At 40.5% G+C, this 21,963-nt stretch overlaps 1 protein-coding gene across 1 annotated transcript in view; it reads right to left on the reverse strand.

Annotated features, from left to right (window-relative positions):
- Positions 1–4,491: 4,491 nt before the first annotated feature.
- The window catches only part of ATP6V0D1 (ATPase H+ transporting V0 subunit d1), a 347,395-nt gene continuing 329,923 nt past the window's right edge, over positions 4,492–21,963 (reverse strand). The window contains exon 8 of the mRNA XM_044081376.1: positions 4,492–6,068. Within this exon, the coding sequence (XP_043937311.1) occupies positions 5,907–6,068 (162 nt within the window). The 3' untranslated portion in view covers positions 4,492–5,906. The remainder of the gene's footprint in view (positions 6,069–21,963) is intronic.

Below are 21,963 nucleotides of genomic sequence, written 5' to 3' on the forward strand. Positions count from 1 at the left end.
ATGGCTCAGAAAAGGAGATAAAATGGTGCAGGTAGTGGTAGGAAGGTTCACAGATCCAATGGGAGATGGAGTCCCCCCCCATCTAGATCTGAGCTCAGAGGAACTTTCTCATCATCTTATCCACATCAGCTTCAGAGAAACCCTTGGAGGACCTGATGGATAATGTAATGGACTGAGGTCTGGAAAACTTTTTTGGTGTTTGCATAAATGGAGAGTGGAGCCGAGGGGAGATAGGCTCCTCCATAAACTCGGGTGAGCAAGTTCTCAGCGTGTATGACATGCTACGCATCAGATCACAATTTCAGATCCATAATCTTGGTAGGGCTGATGTGACAATAGGATCTGAAGGCTTAGGATCCGAACGCTTAAGATCCATAGTTTGTCTTTTGAGATCCAATGATTTCTGAAAGTTTTTATGGTGGGCCTGAGGAAGTTTTTGGAGATTTTGGAGGTGAATGCTTCCTGTGCTCTGAAGGAGCTTTTGAAGATTTACTGGGGGGTTGAGCCCCTGAGGGGGATAAAGATGAAAGTGGAAGTAATCCCTTCAAGACAAGCTTGTTATGCCTGTCAGGTATGGCTCTAGAATTCAACCCTACACAAATAGTACAGTTCATGTTTAAGTGAGCCACTCCTAAGCAATAATAGCACTCCATATGGGCATCTGATTTACAGATTTTATGCCCATAGGAAGTACATTTTTTAAAACCTTTTGGTTTATCAGGTATGAAAGAACAATCTGCAGAGGAAATGGTATAAAAGACAAAGAAGGGAATTTTTTTTTTTTTTAAGGAAACACCATTTTTTAAGACAGTAGCAATTGAGTGAGAAAGAGAGAAAGAGCACCGACAATGGCACTTGTAGGACACTAATATAAAAATAGTACTCCCTGATGCCGGAAAACAAAAAAAGAAGAAACTAAGAGGGAGGTTTAATAGTACACTTCCTGATGCCGGAAAACAAAAAAAAGGAGAAACTAAGAGGGAGGTTTAATTATACATTAAATATAAACTATAACGAGAGGAAAAGTCTTCGGGCATGATCCAGGATTTCAGCATGAACGCAATGAAAATGTCAAAATAATGGACTATAATAATCTAATACGAATCAAATAAGCAAAGTAACACAAAACAATTATATAGATGATGCATATTTATTATTCCAAGGGAAGACATCAAAACAATGGCATGAGCATAAAAGATAGTACCATTTAGCTAGTAAACAAGCTACTGAATGTTAAACTACTTGTTACAGCAAATGCTTGGTAAACCAGAGCACAAACTCACAATTTTACTTGATGTGCCGAAATATTTGGTCAGTTTATTTAAATACCACTTTTATCAAATTATTCTTAGTATTATACAGTACAAATTATTCTAAGGTGAACACAAAACCTCTTAACATTCTGCTTCAAATTGTATTCAAAAGTCCACCAGAAAAAAAAAATCCCATTAAAGAATATGCAGTGAGCAAAACAGAAGGTGGGACAGTTTCATTTACACTACTAACTAGAAGTGCTTTTAGAAATGAAGATATGCCAAATTATGTTATATTTTACATCTCACATGCTTCACAATGGGAAGAAGTGTTAATATACAAAACAGTATGTGTGGTGGGTGGGCAGTGGTTAGTGTCATGTTGTACTGACAGATCTGCAAATCTTTGCATTTGTTTCTGCATGCCAACACTAATTCACGGAGTGTGGTGTTTACTTAAGTAAGGGAAGTGCTGGGGAGAGCAATTAGGTGGCTTCTTATGGCATATTTATTGTGATTTAAATCAAATCACAATAGAGTTTGATCTGTTATTCAATCAAATGACATGGGTATTTGTGTGCGAGCATGTTTTATGTATATATGGTGTGTGTGTGTGTGTGCGCATATATATAACACAAGGGCAAAAAGGTCACACAGACCACACCCATTCAGTAAAATCTGCAAGAAAAAAACAAACCTCACTGTGAGGTATCTTAAACCTGCTGTAATGGATGCCCTTTGGATATATGTAAATAACACTTTAAGGAGATAAGGACAAAGTGTTGCAGCTACATGACTGTACATGACTGTCCAAAACCTTTTATTTTTTCTTTATGGCTACATTCAGGTCAATAAAGCCAAACCCCACTAGGTTTGGACATGTATGTTTCAACCTTCTTATTGATCTCATCAACACAGTATAAATAAGATAGTTTGGCTATACTTCACAAACAGCATAAAGACTTAAAAAAACAAAAAAAAACCCCAAAGTCATGAGCATTCAGAAGCCATGCAGCTGAAACACTTGATGTCATTAAAGGGTCATCTGCATATATCTCATGGGCCAGTGAAAACCTAAAAACCCTCCCTCTCTTTATATATATATATATATATATATATATATATATATATATATTTATATATTTATTTACATACACATATATGCACACACACACACACACACACACACACACACACACACACACACATATATATATATATATATATATATATATATATATATATATGTAAACCAACTTTCACTGAGACATAACTCATTGAACAAAATGCATCAGCCACAGCAAATACATGACAATGGATCACATCTAATCACAAAAGGAATACGCCATGTTTCCAACTGTATCCAAAACCAGAATATACAAACACTGTCATAGTAATTTACAAGGTGCATTACAATCTACATCAGACAATCACCATTAAACAAACATAATGCCTTCATGTTCACACAAAGTATAATTTCACAGCCTGTGCCACACTCGGAGTATGCAGAACCATGTGCTGCTGTTATGGACTGGGGCAAGGATAAAATAACTAAGCGTTATGAAGGACATTCAGTGGATGCTCAGACTTTAGACTGCATACCACCATCTGTCCTCCAGAGGGGAAAATGGGTTACTATATGCTCTGACCACTATAATGAGATCATGATACTTCTGATGCAGTGTCCTTTCAGTTTTACAGTGCCTGCTCTCAGTGGCTGAAAAATGTCTCCACATCACCTTAGAAAATGCACACTGTTCTCATGCAATATTAAGTGGTAGTGTGGGTTACTGGGAGATGTGCAAGCAATGAACTGCACGATCATAAAACAATTGCACATTCAGAAATAGTAACAGCAGTAAAAATAATGCATTTAATCCTGAAAGGAAGGCACAAAGGAAAAAAATGCAACAGGTCTAGGAGAATTTCAGGTGCATACCTTACCCCAGGTTTTACTTGTGAAAATTATTTTTTTAATTATGGTGTGATTCTGTGCTGGGATCATGGGTGCATCTTTAAGGTTAAAGTGAATGATAATTTCAAATCTCATGGTATGTCACAGGTAAAAAAACACTTAGGATCATAGGAGGTTACTAGGCTAATGACCCTAGCTCCCCTTACAACCCTTGCCAAGTTTTACCCTTTTTTCCATAATCAACTCCTATCACCCCCTGTCCAAGGGGGACACAGATGGAACCCCTATTGTGAATTTGCAGTTACCCATCCAATCGTCCAGATTATGTTTGAAGAGGGCCAATGAGACGCTCTCCTTGGCATGAAGCAGGAGTCCATTCCAAAGGTGTGGTAACCTCTGGGAGACAAATCTGTCCCTCCAGCAGGTTCTATGAATGTCACACACCAGGTTAAGGAAGTGACTCCTCAGTGGTTCTCTAACGTACCTCTCTGTGACTGCAATGTAGTCTAGAATGTATATCACTACTCTTGAATAAATCTAGAAGATTCCAAAAGCCAGGCACCAAATCTGAAAAATAACTATGCACAATTTTCTGACCTTACAAAAGGTACATTTATGCAACAATTTATCATGGTGGTAGATCTTTGAGTGAATTGGCTCAAGCCATGGAACACAAGGCATTCCTTAGAACTCCAGAAAATGTTTTTGTCAGCAATTGGAAATTTAATGAAAAAATGAGAGTCCAACATCACTCAACATGTACAAGTGTAACTGATTCTGTGCCACTTTCTTCTTAACACAGTTCACCTGTAAAAAGCACCCAAACAACACATTTAACTACAAAGGCTACATTCAGTGTACGTTACATGGTGGAAATTATAGCGTTGAAATTTTTAACGGAGTCTCATAAAAGAGAAGCACAGAAGGAAGACCATCAGATCCACCCAAGAAATTGGTCACTTAGGGATACTTAACACAAAGATTCAACACTGATCTAAGAAAAAGATTACATTTTTCAACTCCACTTATTGTTTGTGCACCTGCTATGTATTCCCTGAGAAAATAAATGTTATGTCTACATAATACCTGCTAATTCTCATGAAGCATGCAGAAAAAGCAGCTATGTGGCACTCACTATATAGCCAAGATGAACACATTCTCTGAAAAGGTACAAACAAAGCCAGTGGTAAATGTCTGCCCAGAATGTAAATCATTTACAATTCATATAGTGGCCTTAACACATGATTTCCAAAATAAAACAAAATATATTTAAAGCTAATGGGGAAATAAAAAAATAAATAATAAAAAAACGAGAAAGAAAACTTTAAATGGAAATTTCCTTTTAATATGTACTATCATTGTCACTATTTAGTAAAAACATTTAATTCCAATTACTATTCTACTTTATGGATTTACAGAATACATAAATCCACATGGACCTTCTGCCTGCTACCATACTTAACATTACTAAATTCCAGTGAAGTGATTGCACCTCTATCCTTCTGTTACATTATTCTATTATACTTTACATTAGCATTATACTTTACATTAGCAGAGTAATATTTTATTACTGCATTAGTGTGGAACTTGTACATAGGTCGGGCCAGTCAAACATCTTAGAATCAGAATGTGAAAAATTATTTCTGCCACAATATTGTTCAATAGCATGCAAGTCAAATAAGGAAAAATAACACTTTCGAACATTTTTGTGCATACTTGTTTTCAATGGAAAAAGTACTGGACATGCTTCATTGTACTGTGGAATTAAGACAGCTATTTGAATACATTTACCTCTGCAAGTTTCATCTAATAAATGAAAATGTCCCACATATAACACATATATTAAACATGTAAACATTCAGAAACAAGTACAGTACTAGAACTGTAGAACAAATACAAATTGGGAATGCCCAAATACAGTGAATGTTGCATTTAATACCGTTCATATCAACAGCAAATGATAACGTCACTCATCAGCCAAACGATCATCAAACAAAATAAAAAATTGCACTTAAAGAGCACAAGAGTATCCTAACACAAAATAAATAGAGGAATTTTTAAGAGCTGAAAAGGGGGAGTGCTTTGGAAATTTTGAATAGGATTTGTATACTGAGCTTTTCAATAAGCTATAAATTCACAGCAATATGCATACATTTCCTCTATGTCTGGCATGCCAGCAGGACCTGCATTAAATTTACAGAAGCAACTCACTCCACGTGTATAATGTCATACATGTTTTTTTAAAAGTATGGACTAATCTTATTTTATGTCGTAAAGCCTCTTACTGCTTTATAAATGATTAAAACCAAAATGGACTAAACTGCAGTCCTTTTCAGTTTTTTGCATAACATCTTGCGCAGGTTTTCAGACAACCTCTTTAAATATACACATACAGGTAGTCAGCAAGTACATTACTGTGGTAGGAGAAGAGATTAAACACTTGATGCATACCGGCACATTTTTAAAGAAATGGATAAATTATGGAAATGAGAATAGTCATTTAAGTATGGCTATGAAATAAACTAGCACAAATTAATTCAGTGCTCCATCAAACAAAGTGAAGAAATGGACTAGTGAATCCAAATCTCAAAGATATTTAAAGGAAAGCAGCTCAATCACATTTAAAATCAACGTTCCCAACATTCCTCTCGCATTGCTGGAGACTTGACTAGCCATTTTTAAACAATTCTTTTTAGTTAAACTTGTACAATATGAGTAAACACATAAGGAAAGGATGTTTAGAAGATAGGAATGTAGTTGTCGATTTTGGCTCGGTGCCTCTGGGCAATACACTCTGCAATCCATACGATATTCCGGCACTCCTGTTCCTTCAGCTTCACATAAGCATAAAAAACACCAAAGTGAAACTGGTTGAGAAAAGCCAGCTTATTTAGCTTTACCTAAAAGAAAAACAAATTAATTAATAAACAAAATGGACAACACAATATTACAAACAGGTCTGCAGCAGATGATCTTTGGGTGAAAGACTTAGAAGTACTTATTGATAATCTATTTCTATGGATCAAAAGTTGTTCAAGGGCCAGTTCTGCATCTCTTAGCATGACAAAATGTTCCTTGACTTCTGCACCAATACTACAGCACCACTTTTCTACAAAGGGTCTCATTTAAAACACCAACAAACTCTACAGATGGTAAACAGTAAAAAGTTGACAAAACACAAAATGACCATGAAGTCTTTGTGGATGATGCCCTTTCAAATGATACCCTTAAATTTGCCATCAGGAAAGCATATGGAGATCACTAATTGACTCTCTGTGGGGGGTTGAGAGCTAGGTCAGAAAAGTTAACTGCTTACCTTTATACGTATCTTATCAGATTAATTGTACAGCACTGTACTTGTTCTGTTATTGTGTCTTTCGGCTTTTCCCGGTTAGGGGTCGTCACAGCGGAACTCCGGTCCGCTAAGGATTGGCAGTAGATTTTTACGTGCAGAGTTGCCAGCTGTGACGCACAACCTTCAACGAAGGTACGCCCATTCACGCATGTCTCCACACAGAAGACGCTTTAGCTGAGAATCGAACAGGACATCTTACTGTGAGGCGACAACGCTACCGCAGCACCACCACGGCAGTACTGTACCTACTCAAATGCCATCTTGTGCAACTGGAGAATGCACAAAGATTCTTCAGAGAGAATGAAGGGCTTCAAGGCTGTCATACAGAAAAAAGGCTCTATTCTCTGCATCTTATCACTTCCTTAGAGAAAACTTTTACCATACAGAGCATTACTAGGACTCCTTTGCATGTTATTTTTGTTTGTATTCTGTAGACCAGATGAGTGGATTGGTCCAAAGATCCTTTTTAGCTGTGACACCTAGGTGTGAATGAACAGTTACAAAGATATGGCAGAAATGAGAGAAAATTTAGTTACAGAAATTAAGAGCAATTCAGATGCAGAAAATATTGTGTATAGAAAGTTGTTACACAATAAATCCACTTTTCAGCCATGTTATAGAGTAAAATAAAGACATGTATAATATTACACAAGGTCAGCACATTGGTGAACACCCAGGGGGGGCTGTGGTGAGACTGAATGGTAACACTATGAACTCTCAGTGATTGGCTTCTAGCTAGAAAATGAGGAATCTTTTGGGTTGGTACTCTGTCTTGATATGATAGTAGGCATCCTGGAGATAGACAGAGCACATCCAATTTTCCTTCCTCAGCAGAGGTAGAATGGACTGTACCAAGACAATCTAGAATTTTGCCTGTTTTACATATTGATTTAACTTGCTGAGATCCAATACTGGTCAGAGGTCCTCTGTCTTTTTTGGAAGTAAAAGAACCTTGAATAGACTCTGGATCCTAGTTGGTCTAGGGGGACCAGCTGGATAACTGTCTTATCCACCAACTTTGAAACCTCTGTTGCTGCTGATTTTAACTATCAGGAAAATCTGTTTTGCTTTTGGGGATTCCAAAAAGATTAGTGGATAAACCTCCGATGATGATCATTAGCACCCAAGAATCACAATGTATTGTTTGCAAGGCTAGTGGATGCAAGGAGAAGCATTCCCTGACTACCTCCAGAGTGCAGCAGTCATGCAAACATTCAGGGGCACTGATGAGGTTTATCTGTGAAACGTCCAAAGAAAACTTGATTTTGTGGACGTCCTCGAGGACAACGTCTGGTGCAGCTGCCTCCTCTGCCTCAGGGAGGCCTGTCCTCAGGAGTGCCTGGTAAAAACCTTGTGATTTCTTGAACCACATTTTCCTTCCTCTTCTGATTCATGGAAAAGGATCTTTGAGTAGTAGAAATATGGATTCTTAGGGCAGACAAGGTCTTACTATCCTGTTTGCTCTTTGTAAGCATTTTCTTTGGGTCCAAATAAGGTGGAACCATCATGGGGGCACTTATCAAGTATTTCTTAAAGCTTCTCGCAAAATCACAGATCTGCATTCAGGCATGACATGACATGGCAATACCTGCTCCAGCTATCCTTGCTGTACCATCTGTTGCATTAGATAACAGTGTTGTGGCTACATTTGAGAATGACTTCAGGATAAACATTTGGGTATCCATGGTTTTCTGGACATCAGCAGGTAAGCTACCTGACAGGGGACTTTGAAAGCTCCTTTATCAAATCCCTTCTGAATCATACCAGGTGTGCCAGATAGTTTAGTGTTGGGAGTGCAAATTTCACTGATGCGTGTCTCCATTTCCCCAGTCTGTCCAATGCTCCTGACTCCTTGTTTGGGGGACGGACAGAGGAACTTTCTTTGGACAGTTCCTTTTTTTGAGACTGCTGCTACCACCATGGCATCAACAGGGAGACTCTCACCACAATGTTTTCTGTCTTTGGGGGCAAACAGACTCTTACCTGGCTTTTGCAGGATACGCTCTGCCACATCAGGTTCCTTCCAAGCCTTCTAGGTGATGAGATCAATCAAGGTGTCAGGAGAGGGGACCACCCAGGATTTTGAGGGGCTGGAACAAAAAGCTTTGAGAAACTCTGACTCATCAGAAAGAGGAGTTTCAGTGGACCATCCTGCCCTCTGTTTTATCACATCTGCAATATTTCTAAAGGGGACATCTTCGGGGGCACGTAAGGGAGTCTTCTCCATCATCTAAGTTGGTGTCCTCAGTGACAGACTTGGGAGAGGAGTCAATATGCTTCCATTTGCAAGTCCTCTTCCAGGGAACATGTCTTGGGACTTCTGAAGAACATACCTCAGAATCGGATGTAGAACTTGAATGACAGCAGTTTCAAAGCTTATTGGATAAGTCTGTCCCAGCTGACCAGTATGAAAGCAACAGGATACAAGCTTCAGCAGGAGTTGGGATGGATACGAACTCTGTGCATGCACCAGTCTTCTTGGTCCAGCCAAAACCCTCTCCATAGTCTCAAAAGCTGGCTCAGCTAATGGAGTCAAGGAAGAACAACCCATTACACCAGAATGGGTAACCTTCTCAACTCTAAATGTGACAGCTCCAAGGATGACCTTGGAACTCAGCTATCGAGGGCCAAAGCCCCAAATGGTAGGGACTGCTCCAAAATCCTTGGTCAACTCCACCTTTGGGTCTCCGACTCCGATGCTCTGGGACTCTTATCAACCAGAGTGCATCAGCATTGAGAAAGTGATGGAAGAAATTGAAGCCGAAGTGTCCAGGGCTATCGGATCCAAAGCTGGTATGGCGTGGGGAGGGATGGATCCCATATGTATCGCCTAAATACTAAAACAGTTATTAAAGTTATCTTATCTCTAAGAAATCCTATCTATGAGCTGCAGACAAGAACAAAATCTTTACTTATTGCGAAAGCAGGATGGAGCTCTCAGTCAACATGTCTTTTTAAGCAGGTGGCAATTGAGATCTGAGGTAATTCAGGCAGGGCAGCGGAGAAGTCAGAACTCTTGGATCCACTACTATGGTATAAAGGGCTGAGGTTGAATCTGACCAGATCCAATGACTGACATTGAATCTGGCAAAAATAAACACTACTGGATAACATATTTACAGATACAAGTACATGGATACAAGAAAGCCATGGAACCCCTGCAACCTGAGCCAGGCTGCTCCTACTACTATACACTTGGTGACACCAGGGGGGCAGTAGTGAGGCCAAATGACATTACTCTAACTAGTAATGAACAGCCCACATCTGGAAGTGCAAAAATGGACTCCCTCGCAATCATTATATTATAGTAAGTGTCCTTGAGATCAATCGAGCACATCCAATCGAACTTTAACAGATGTAAAAATGGACTGCACTGTGACCATTCGGAACTTGGTCTGCTTTATAAACGGATTCATCTCACTCAAATCCAAGATTGGCCCAAGATAATTGTTTTTCTTTGGAACCAAAAAGAATCTTGAGTAGATCCCGGAGCCGCATTGGTCTGGTGAAACCTCTTGGATGACTCAATTTGCTAGCAGTTTTTGAATTTGGATTGCTGCCTTGCTTCTCAGACAGGGTGGCACATTTAGAAGTCATTTGGGATTTACACTTGGGACATGTAAAAATGGAACTGAAGAGCCTCTGGATATAACTCAACATCCATCCAGTTGATGGCCCCCAAGCTTGTGGGTGTAGAGCCAGCCAACCCTTGACTGCCTCCACTACAGAACATTTGGGCAAACTTTCAGCATTGTTGAAAGGGCTTCCCAGAGAAACCTCTGTGGAAGGCCTGGTACTGTGGACCACCCCTGTCCAAGGGCGGCATCCATAGTGGCTACACTCTTGCCATGGGAGGAACCCTCTGAAGGGGATTCTTGGAAAGACTGCTACAATTTCCTGAAAAAAGGAGACATTCTTACCCCCCCCCCCCTCTTTCTGGGTCTGAGAGACGGTCCACTGAAGGGTAGCAAAACAAACTCCAACTGCAGACAGTGCCTTTCCATCTTGCTTACTCCTGGTTAAAGTGTCCTTATCATTCGGCTCAAAAAGTGACAAATTGCCAAATGGGATGCTAATACTGGATGCCTTAAAGCAGTCTGCAATGTCACACAACCTCATCCAAGCATACCAATGGGTAGCGATGCTAGAGCGAGTTGTTTGACACATTCCATCAGCTGCACTGTACAGCAGACACATGGACATGTTAGTGATAGACTACAGGGTGGAAAGCTGAGTTTCCAGAGTCTTCTAGGAGTCCAGAATCTGCTGTGTCTTAACCATTCCTCAGACTCCCAACACAATGTCCCACTGAAGTCTGGTCAAATGAGCTAGACAGTTTACTGACCTCAGTGTAAATGTTGACTAGGTTTAGGCATACTGCCTAGGTGGTCCAATGCAGAGACCCTCTATTTGATGGATGGACTGAGGAACTCTCTTCCAAAATGTCCTTTTTTGTGGCTGCCACCACCACAATTGCATCCACAAGAGGACCCTTACTCCACTGCTGCTGATCCTCTGGAGGGGGAAGAATCTTGTCAGGCTTTTTGGGGATGGGTTCTACTGTGTTGGGCTCCTTCCATGCTCTCTAGGACACCAGATCAATAACATCTGGAGGGGGAACTACCTGGGCATGGTTGGGCTAACACCAAAGGCCTCCAAAAACACAAATTCCTCCAGAGAAGGGGCTTCACCAGTCCAATCCCCATGCTGGAGAAGGAGCTACAAAAGATTAGTCTTCACAGGAAGATTTGTGGGACCCTCTCCTTCCCTGAAGTCAGTGTTCTCAGTGAGGGACTCTTCAGGCAAGGCCAGGTGCTTCCTCTTGGACTGCCTCTTATCCAAAACTTCCCACTCCAGACATTGGGGGGGGGGGTGTGGAAGAGGTCGGGGACCTGACAGGAAGGGCAGATTGGAGGCAAGCTGACTAGCGGTCAATGGCACCGACATGGATGGAGGGACACTGATTGTATTTTATCATTCTCTCTCCTAACAAGAGAGCATCCTTTCTACAACATCAGAAGCAGGCTGACTGTGGTTGGCGGACATTGGGTCTGAAGACATCAAGGATGCACTGGAATCTGCAGCCATTCCACCCTGCCCAGACAAGACTGGGGTCAGACTATCAAAAGGATAAGCCCTGAGCGAGAGGGATGACCCCAAAACAGAAATCATCGAAACCAATCTGCAGACCCCTGCCTTGACCTTTCAGCTTTGAAGTCAGCCTGGTTTTGACAATGCCAGAGTTGAGGATACCAAGGTGGGGGTCAGAGTCGCAACTGGCCAGGCCACTGGGTCTGATCCTAAGGGAACAGAAAACAAATGGCTCCAAAGATCTCAGATCTGTAGGATCTGAGGGGAAGAAACCAGGGTAAAAGAGCCACAGCTTTAGGATGAGGGCCTGGAGCCAATGGGATGATACCTAACTCCATCTGCACCTGTAGAAAGAACCATATCACCTGCTCCAATTATGATGTGTTTAAGCATCCAAATTGACCAAGATGACAGAGTAGAAGAAGCCACTGAGGGAGTCTTTGAAGATCGCACACTAGGTAATGGCTTCAGGTTATGGATCCAGTCAGGGAAGCTTGGATCAGAGGAAGGGATAGGAAGGACTTTGGTGAAAACTTTTGCAGAGTAGCAGGGGAAAATGTCAACTCCAATGTAGATCCCCCTGGTCAGGATAGAGCCTGGCAGGCTAATGGCCACAGACAGAGTCATGCTCCCAATTAGATCTGAAGAAGACTGGCCCAGAGGTAATAGAGTCAGGGGAGATTGTCTCCAAGGCAAGAAAGTCGAAGGAGACTGTCTCCAAGGTGTCACATGCCACAGCATGGATAACTTTGCTGGGGGAATCAGATAATCTCGGGACCTTTGTATTTGTTGGATCAGGAAAAACAATAGAAGATGAGGGAGTCAACTGGGAATGGGGTCCCCCTGGAGACTTCAGTTTCCTTAAAGCCCTGTTTTTGACCCCGATTCAACCTGTTCCCTTTATTAGAGGAGGATGACACAGAGGTGCCTGAAGGAAGGAAACCCTTCAACATCAGCTTGGCTCTCCTCTTATTAATGGCCCAAGTGCCAAAACCCTCACAAATAGAATAAGGGTAATCTTGATGAGCAGCCCCATAACAACAGATGCACCACTTTATCCATTTAAACCTAAAGTACACCTATGCAAATAAATGCTAACACACAAAAAACACCACATGAAAACCTTTAGTAACAGCCCTACACACCAGGGGGAAACCAACTCACTCATCAAACCAATAAATCTACACCTGAGACAGACACAGACACACACACACGCACACACAGTCTAACCTACCTAACTCATACAAAAAGAAAACTAGGGTAAAAGAAAAAGGAGCCAACACTAGCAAAAAATAGCCAAAAAGGGATATAATTAATGGAAGACATGACAAAGCTGCTGTATGGAATGGCAGCAAACTACATCTGGGGCAGCTCTGGTGCAGGGGAGGGGGGTATGGATAGAGGAGTTGGAGCCCGGCAGGATGAAGTCTTTGGAATATGGCCAGTATCTGATTAGAATTGGATCCAGCAGCCCACCTGTTGAAACTTGAGTGAAAAGACAACATTGGATCATATCTTATATCATATCCAAGAATACAGAAGTTATGTACTTACTATAATGACAGATCCATGTTGTCTGATTTTTGTCCAGTTCAACATGTGGGTTGTATCAGACATCAATACTGATTTTGAAGCATCCATGGTTCCAGGGCTCGGACTACTCCCCTACCCATAATTCCCTGAACTGCACTTTTAATACCTCAGATCAAGTTTCTCCTTGCAGTACAATAAGGCTCAACTATGACCATAAATTAGAACATAAAAACAAAAACAGAAAGGGGGATAAGGAAACAATCAGGACTGTTCACAGAGTATAAAGTAGTGACCAACCAGTCATCTCAAAGCTATATGTGTCAATTTGGTATGGATGCAGGAGGGAGGGAGGTTGAGCTGAACAAAAATCAGACAACATGAATCTATTGTTATGGCAAGTACAAAATTTTCACATTCAATGTTGTCTATTTTTGTGTGATTCAATGTATGGGGCAAATTCTCAAGCTGTCTTTCTGGGTGGTATCAAGGAAGGATATTAAGGATGGTGGAATCAAAGGAAGAGCGATATCTGGACTGTACATCCAATGTATAAAGAGAGACAAAGGTGTGGACCATGGACTAAATTGCTGCAGTTGCACAAATGTCATCAATGGGAATTCTCTTCAAAAAAGCAATTGAGGTGGCTATTGTCCTTGTAAAATGAGCCTTTTGGTTTAGATTGCACTGGCAAGCCCTTCTTATTACAAACAAAGGAAACAGTCTGACAATCATCGTGAATGTGTAACTTTGGCAACAGTTCTACCAAATTTTGGTTTAGAAAAAGCAACAGTTGATCAGCTTTCCTGAATCATTTTGTCTGGTGAAAATAGAATCTAAGTTTCGGTGACAATGAAAACCTAGCATGTGCAAGGTGTATTCCCCTTTGTTTCAGAAATTGGGGGAAAAAGACTGGTAAAGTATAAGATTGATTCAAGTTTGTTTTGGATGCATTAGTTCTGAGAGAAACCCTGTCCTTATGGAAAATTAAACAGGGAGGTTTACATGAGAGTGCCTGTAATTACAAAATGTGTCTGGCTGACACGACCACTATTAAGAAAACTGTTTTCCAAGTTAGGTACTTTATGTCCACTGTGGCTGCAGGTTCAACAGGGGCGTCAAGAGCTTGTAGCATGATGGCAATATCCCATGGGGGAACTGGGTCTCTAATGGGAGGACATAAAAAAATGTGCCACTCAAGAAAGCTCTTGAGCTCTTTACAGAAGCTATGAAGTGTCATTGTGGCCAACATGAAAATTCTAAATTGCAGCCGCTTAACCTTTGATGGTGGAATAGCTAGAGCCTTTGTGAAAAAAATCAGACAAGAATTCCAAGTTTAACAGAATGGGAACACAAAATGGGTCCAAATCCTTGGATATGGCACAAGTAGAAAATCTTTTCCATTTGCTGTGGTATATCTTTTTTGTATCAGGTTTGTTGTAAATTGATATAACCTCAACCATACTGGGAAGCCTCTCATCTCTGGCTTTGGTCAGAAATGGAGAAACCAAGCAGTTAGCATCACGGCTGTCTGGCCCACAGGAGGCAATCCGGATGGGTGAGACAGAAGATTGGCATAATGATGCGGCATCCAAGGCCAGAGAAAAGGGAACCATGTCTGCCGGAGGCAGAAAGGGGCAACGAGTATTACTCTGGCCTTGCACTGTCTGGCTTTTTGAATTAATCTGCTCATGAGTGATAACAGGGGGATAACTGACCAGAGCTTCCCTCAGTGAATGACACTGTGGAGGGATCAGGGCAAAGTATCTGCTGCACTTATTGTTCAGGTTTGAGGCAAATACATCATAGCAAGGTTTGCCCCAGCTATGAAAAATTAAAGCTGCCACTCAGAATGCAGAACTACTCATGAGGCGCTAGGACAGTCCTGCTCACTTTGTCCACCAGAACACTAAGACTCCAGGATGTGAGCTGCTAGCAGAAAATGGTGTGAAGACATCACCCACTGCCAAACTCTCATGGCCTTTTGACACAAGAGTTATGAACAGGTTTCTCCTTGCTTGTGATGTGCTATACAACTGTCATGATGTCTGTCTGTATGGAAATTACACCACTGGGGAGGACATCCAGGAATGCCCACAATGCTAGGAGGACCATCCTCATCTTCAAGACACCGATGTGAACATTGGTTTCCAAGGGTGACCACATGCCTTTGACAATCCTCCATTTGAAATGCCTCCTACCTCACCCTAGAAGGGAGGGCTCTGTGGTTACTATCGCCAGCGGTAGACTGGTGTGAAAAGATTGTCCGTTGGTTACTGAAGGGGAGGTTATCCACCACACCATGTGTTTCCTGCACATCTCGGAGTCTCGAATATTCGCGTATAATGGGTGAAAGTTCTGGGACCACTGCACTGCTAGGGTCCATTGAAGCACTCTCATATAGTAGTGGGCCAGCAGAATCATTATAATTGCTGACACTATTAAGCATAGTTTGATCCAGGAGAAGAGGGATGAAGAATCACCTGCGTGGCTGTTAGACTTAAGGATGCAACTGTGTGGTGAGGAAGGTTAAAAATTTGTAGAGCTGTACTGAGGTGGCATCCAATGGAAGTCTACTTACTGGGTTCATAATGGCTGACACATGGAAAGGTTTTGTGTTATACCTACGTCCAGTATCACTGTGGAAGGCCCAAGTGATACAGAAGCAGATGCTCAGAGGCAATAGTTAGGAGCTAATCATCAAGATACATAAAGACTTGGATCCGTTGTAGACACAGCACAGCTACTACTGCCATTATCTTGAACACCCTGACGGCTGTGGTGAGAATGAAAGGCAGGGCTCTGAACCGGTAGTGACTGGCTCCTAGCTGGAAATGGAGGAATCATCTAGAGTGCTTCTCCATCTTTACATGATAATAAGCATCCTGGAGATTTACTGAACAAATCCAATCATCTTTGTAAGATGGAAAATGATGCTGAAGACAGGTGGCTCACTGGAAGGTGGGAATGAGAGAGACAGGAAGCAACAGTTTCTTTTACAGGTCAAAGTCAGATGCTATAACATTTGTAGAGAAGGGCTAAATAGGCTTGCTAGAATAAAAGAGGTATGTGTCAATACTACAGGGTTGGGGGGACTTTTAGTTTATGCTGGATAAATGATGTGATAGCTTATTTGTGGTAATAGATTTTACAGAAAATGTCATATGGAGTTACAGAAAGAGAAAGAATAGCTTCAACTGGTGGATGTGTGTACGGCGTTAAGGTGGAATGAAGGGATTTACCTTTGAGAGAGGGAAATTGGTAGACAAGTTGATTAGATAGACAGGTTTTAGACCAGGAAATGACTGGGAAGATATGTTTGGAATATACCAGATCATGCCTCGATTAAGATAATATGAGAGGAAGAGTGGAGAGGGTGAATATGTAATATGGGAAACTGACAGACTGGAGAAAGTAGAAGATGGATGCAGTATACATTTAAAGGTGTAACGGAAGGACAACATCAGTAAAAGACATGTAGGAATTGGTGAATAGGATGAAATTAAGGCATTCTGGACAGGGAAGTTTATGAGCAATAGGAGAAAAGACTCAGATGGCTAAGGAGATAAAGCTGAGGTTTGGAGGAGCATCTGAGATATATCTGAGAGAACGAGAGACACAGAATGGGAAGTCAAAGGGAGATGGACTTGTGCAGGAGGAAAGATTAGTAAGACAGGCTAAAAGTGGTGGAGGAGACCAAAGTATGTGCAGAAAGAAACCGAAGTATGTGCAGAACTGGCTAAGAGAAAGGCAAGGTACAGAGTAACAGGAAAATAAAATATTAAGTTACTGATGTGGAAAATAAAAGTACAAAGGCGGAAGACCTGTGTGAAAGATATAAAAAGTGGTTGAAAGGAATTCAAACAGTGGGATAGGGGAGGTTTTTAAGATTGTACTGCATTGAACTCTACAACTTTGTTCCACGGACTCATGGCTGTTTTAATATGCAGTGAGATGAGATTCGGGCAGAAAAGGGGAGGATTAACAAACAAGAAATGGAAAGTGACAGGAGCAATCCACCATCTGAATGGAAAAAAAGGTGGGGGCTGGAAAGATTTACCACAGGTCTCAATAAAAAGGTGGGTTGAGTAATCAGAGACTCAGTGACAGGGACAATCAAGTATTGAATGAGGCTTTCGTCCCTATGACAATGGACAAAGTTTCAGTTACTTTCTTATATAAACAGAAATGCAATGAAAGGGATATGAAGAAATGCATCCTCAACTTTGTCTGTAATATGAATGTGAAAATCCTTCCCAGAGTTTAAACCAGTAAACTAAAGCTATTTGCCAAATATCACAGGAAAGAGCAGGTGGGTTTTGTTAAAAGGCAGTTGCCATCTGACCATTGCAGGGCATTGAAAACTTTTATAATTTTTGCTGAACGGAACTGCGGAGGATGGGCTAGGTTGGCACTTATACGTTCAAAAAGCATTTGATTGTAAGCCTTGGGTATTTCTGCTTGATATTTAGGGCAAACTGCAGGACAGGGTAAATGGTTGCAAGACAATAAAGCATTGTATAGTTCACTTTGGATGAAATTACAGTTAATGGAGGGCTGTTAGACAATGTGGCACTAAAGTAGTGCAATCAACAAGGATGTATGCTATTATTGTCTCTCTTTCTTATGGTTATTGAGACATAGGTAAGAAAGCTTTGAAGGTTATTAAGAGACATAGATCAGGTGTGGATGCTATCATTTGTTGATGGACTGCATGCTGTTGGAAAATGTGCACGAACAGCTACCAGCCATACTGCAGGATTTTTCAGATTTTGGAAAGAGTTCTGATCTGTGTTTCCATCATAAACAATCAGTGGTGTTAAGAATAAGGGAGAGAATAGAAGACAAGACTGCCATGGGTGGCATGTGGTGGGAATTATTTAGGTTCAGGTTATTGGAGTTTTTCTCCCTGAGCCTCCACTGAAAATGGGCTTCTACCCAGTCAGACTTTCCCAGTAATCAAATGTCAATAAGTAGACACATACATAAATAAATACTGGGGTGGTCAGATGTGCAAGGGACCGAAACTGGGAGTTTCCTCACAGAAACACTTGTAAAATACTAGACACTTGAGTGAGGAAGGATAATACTTTGAGGAGAAAGGACTAATCAGGTCCATACATTAGTTTTGCCTTGAGGTACTGTACTTAAAGGTATATGCACAGATAACTGCAGGAGAAGATAACATTGCAAATTCTAAAGATATATGACAAATTTATTTGCAAAGGAAAATGAGGACTTTAATAAGGATACAACTAGGGTTTAGAAGAAGAAAGGAGGACAGGGTCCTGACGGCAAGAGGTATACAACAGCTAAAGTAAAGCAGAATTTAAATGGTCAGGAGTAGAGACAGAGAGATGGGTGCAAAGAGGGAATACTGGGGTGGTTATGAAAAGGGTAAGAGAAGATATTAAACAGGTTCCACTGAAGGATACAAGGAAGCAATGAAGACTGGCAAAACTGAAGCTATGAATGTAAGGTTTCTCTACAGAGGGAAGAGGCAGACAAAGTTCAAATAATAGCTAACTATTAACATCAACAGATTACAGATTTAGGAAGGCGAGTTCAGGCATGGGAAGGAGTTGTAAACAGAGTCTGTGATGCTGTGGGTAACTGGCTATCATACAGCTGCTAAAGGGCCAAGGTGGAGGAGATGAGTAAATAGGAGGATGGCAACATGGAGAAGAAAGCAAGTTGTGAGAGGAGCAAAACTACTTAGAAAATACAGGATTCATTTCTATACACAGATAGGGGTTAGAGAGGCCGGAGAGGGGATGATTAAGTTGCAGAGGCAGTGAGTTAGAGGGGGAGAAATATGCTGAGAAGTTCATGCCTTTTAGGGTGAAGTATGGAAGACTGCTCATGTACTGCAGAATTAAGTCTGGGGGGGGGGGTATTTAAGAGGTTGGGAGATTATGACCCTGGCATGATTTTTTAAGGGGAAATAGAGACAGAAGTCAGACTGCTGCCAATGAGGAGACAGTAAAGTTGATAAGCTTTAAATGTGGTGAACATAGGTGGAGATTTGGGAGCAGGCTCAGTGTGGCAGGATATTTTCTAGTACGCAATTCCAAACATTTGTGAATTTTGTTTCTTTAGGGTGGATATAGAAGGCCTTGACTTGGACTTGGGAGGGGAAGGTCGAACTTCAGATTGCCAAAGGGAATGTGAAAAAAAGACAACAGTGAAAACAGAGGCAGCTTAGGAATGGAAAGATGAAGTACAGATGGAGGAGAAAGAGGTAAGATATGAAAAGGGTGTGAAAGCCGTAAGAATACATTACGGGTGAAGAAAACACAAAGCTAAGAAAGGAGAGGAAGGAAAAGGGTCGGATAAGAAAGACACTAGTGAAGGGAAATGTGTCACCTATTGTTTGAATTGCATTCATTAAGATATGAAGTTTTGTAGTTCATTTTCATTAAAATCCAAATTTATGCATAGTGCAAAGAATGGTATAAGATTTTGTATATAATTATCATGTTAATATGGAAAAGAAGACTTGGAGATGTTAAGAGTTTATGAAAATGGTTAAAAGTTTTAAGGATTGGTGCTCTATATATTCATATACAATATATATATATATATATATATATATACATATATATATATATATATATATACATATACACACACACACACACATATATATATATATATATATATATATATATACACATACATACATATGAATAGATATGAACTGTGCTAGCTAGAACTTTGTAAATAATTATATGTAATTTGTGAATATCAAACTAATTTATGCAAGATGCTTGTGTTACAAATGTATTAGAACTCCATGTCATGTGTAAGTCAAACTGCTTTGTACAGATGTTTGTGTTGAAAAGGTGTTTGGAAAGTGCTTGTTTGAAATGCATCAACAGTGTTTCCTGCTGGAATGAACAGAAATGTACATGGACTATTGTAACTGTTTAAATGTATATGTTTTGGCAGAGGAAACTTTAGGGTAAACCTCAGTCCAGCAAACTTTAGAAAAATATCTGAATTTAAATCACTTTATAGGCTAGGCCATAAAAATGCTTCACTGCAGCCAGAGACACAAAATCTGTACTGGGAAGCTTTCTGTATTGTCTTTGGGGTGAACTAATGGTTACCTCAGAAGCATTAAGGAATGCAATTGTTTTAAGACTTCCAGCACCTGCCAAAGGTCTGAGCAAAATCATTTATCTAGGCATTTTTATAGGTAGATGCTAAATACTGCCAGCTGCCAGCAATGGGGGTTTGCATGAGAATTAGAAGTCAGATGTCCAGAAATTATGTCATTCTGCAAGCTAATGCAGCAGTAACATTTTAGATATTATTTTGAGAAGTCTCCTAATGAGACAGGGCATTATGCATTCTGCCTTGGAATTGACAAGAATAACAATTCACCACATCTGCCCTGCTCCAAGTAAGTTATTAGGTATAGCAACTCCCTTAGATACAGACAAGAATATAGCAAAGCTTAGGTTAGATTTTGTTTTTATTTGTGTCAGCCTGTACTGCAATGTTATTTTAAATATTTTCTGTGGTTTTGAACTCTGATCTCACTGTGAATATATACTTAGTTTTGTCTTGTTCTTTTATTATTTATTATTAAATATATTTAATCATTTCATTGTGGCTGGTCTGTGTAGAGATATTTAAGTTTTGAGAGTACTTGTATATTGAATTGGTGACACTATGTGGGCCACTCCTAACAGCCTTGGCACTTGGTCAAACTACCATTTGTATTAGCATTAATATTACATAGTAAAATTGGACACCCTTTGTTAAGGACCCTAAAGTAGCTGATAAGGAGTGCCTGGTGGCAGTGGTAACTACTTAATAGTCTGGACAGAAGGGAGCACAACTACTAAACCTGTGCCAGCCTTTTCCAGGTGTGCATGTGTTAAATCACACATCAAAGATTGTGTCAGCTACTTGGGCTGGGACACAAGACACTGGTTGGACAGTGAGGCTGCTGGAGGTCTTGGCTTGGTCACTCAGCTGAGATCTTATAATGCTATAGCTGTGCCAGTGGGAAGTCTTATTGGGGATCTGGCGAAAGAGGGAAAAAACAGCCCCGGACTAACTGTAGTCTCTGTGTGCTCCTATTTATTTACTAACATTTGTTGAGCAGGAAAGTCCACTGGGTCAGAAACCCATTTTCAGCGGAGGCTTGGGAAGAAAAGCTCCACAATACATTACAGTGATAAGTTTGACATAGGCTTTAAAAGTATTATATGTTATAAAATGTGAGCAATTCAGAGAAAAGAAATATATGTCTACAATACTATTTACAGGGTTTACAGAAGTCTAGATAGAATTTACAAAATGTACAGAAGTCTTCACAAGATGAAAGAGAAAAAGCACATTTCAAGTTAGTATACTGTATGGAGGTAATTACCCAATGGTTATTATGAAAGACTGGGTTTACATAGTTAAGGCAACCCAATGAATGGCAAATGTGTTTTTCTTTTTTGACGAGGTTTGTTTCTGAGGCAGAAGCAGGATGGATTATTTAGATAATAACTGGGATTCAGCAAGCAGCCATGCAGGAATAAGTTATTCCTGCACGGCAAGGACTGTTCCTGTATAGCACGGCAGCGCACCTTGCATATTAATGAAGGCATGCTGCCTGTGCTGTTAAATGGACACGGAGCTGTGTACGAGTACAGGGGGTGTGTCTGAGAGCAGAGCTCTCAAAATACACATACATACATATATACATATATATATATATATATATATATATATATATACTGAGATGAGTGAGAACGCTCATAACACCCCCAAACCATCAGGAAAACAAAAGCGGTCAAAGGCAAAAGGAACCAATG

The sequence above is a fragment of the Protopterus annectens genome, chromosome 8.part0 (genome assembly GCF_019279795.1).
Source record: "Protopterus annectens isolate FY-2018-M chromosome 8.part0, PAN1.0, whole genome shotgun sequence".
Lineage (NCBI taxonomy): Eukaryota > Metazoa > Chordata > Ceratodontiformes > Protopteridae > Protopterus > Protopterus annectens.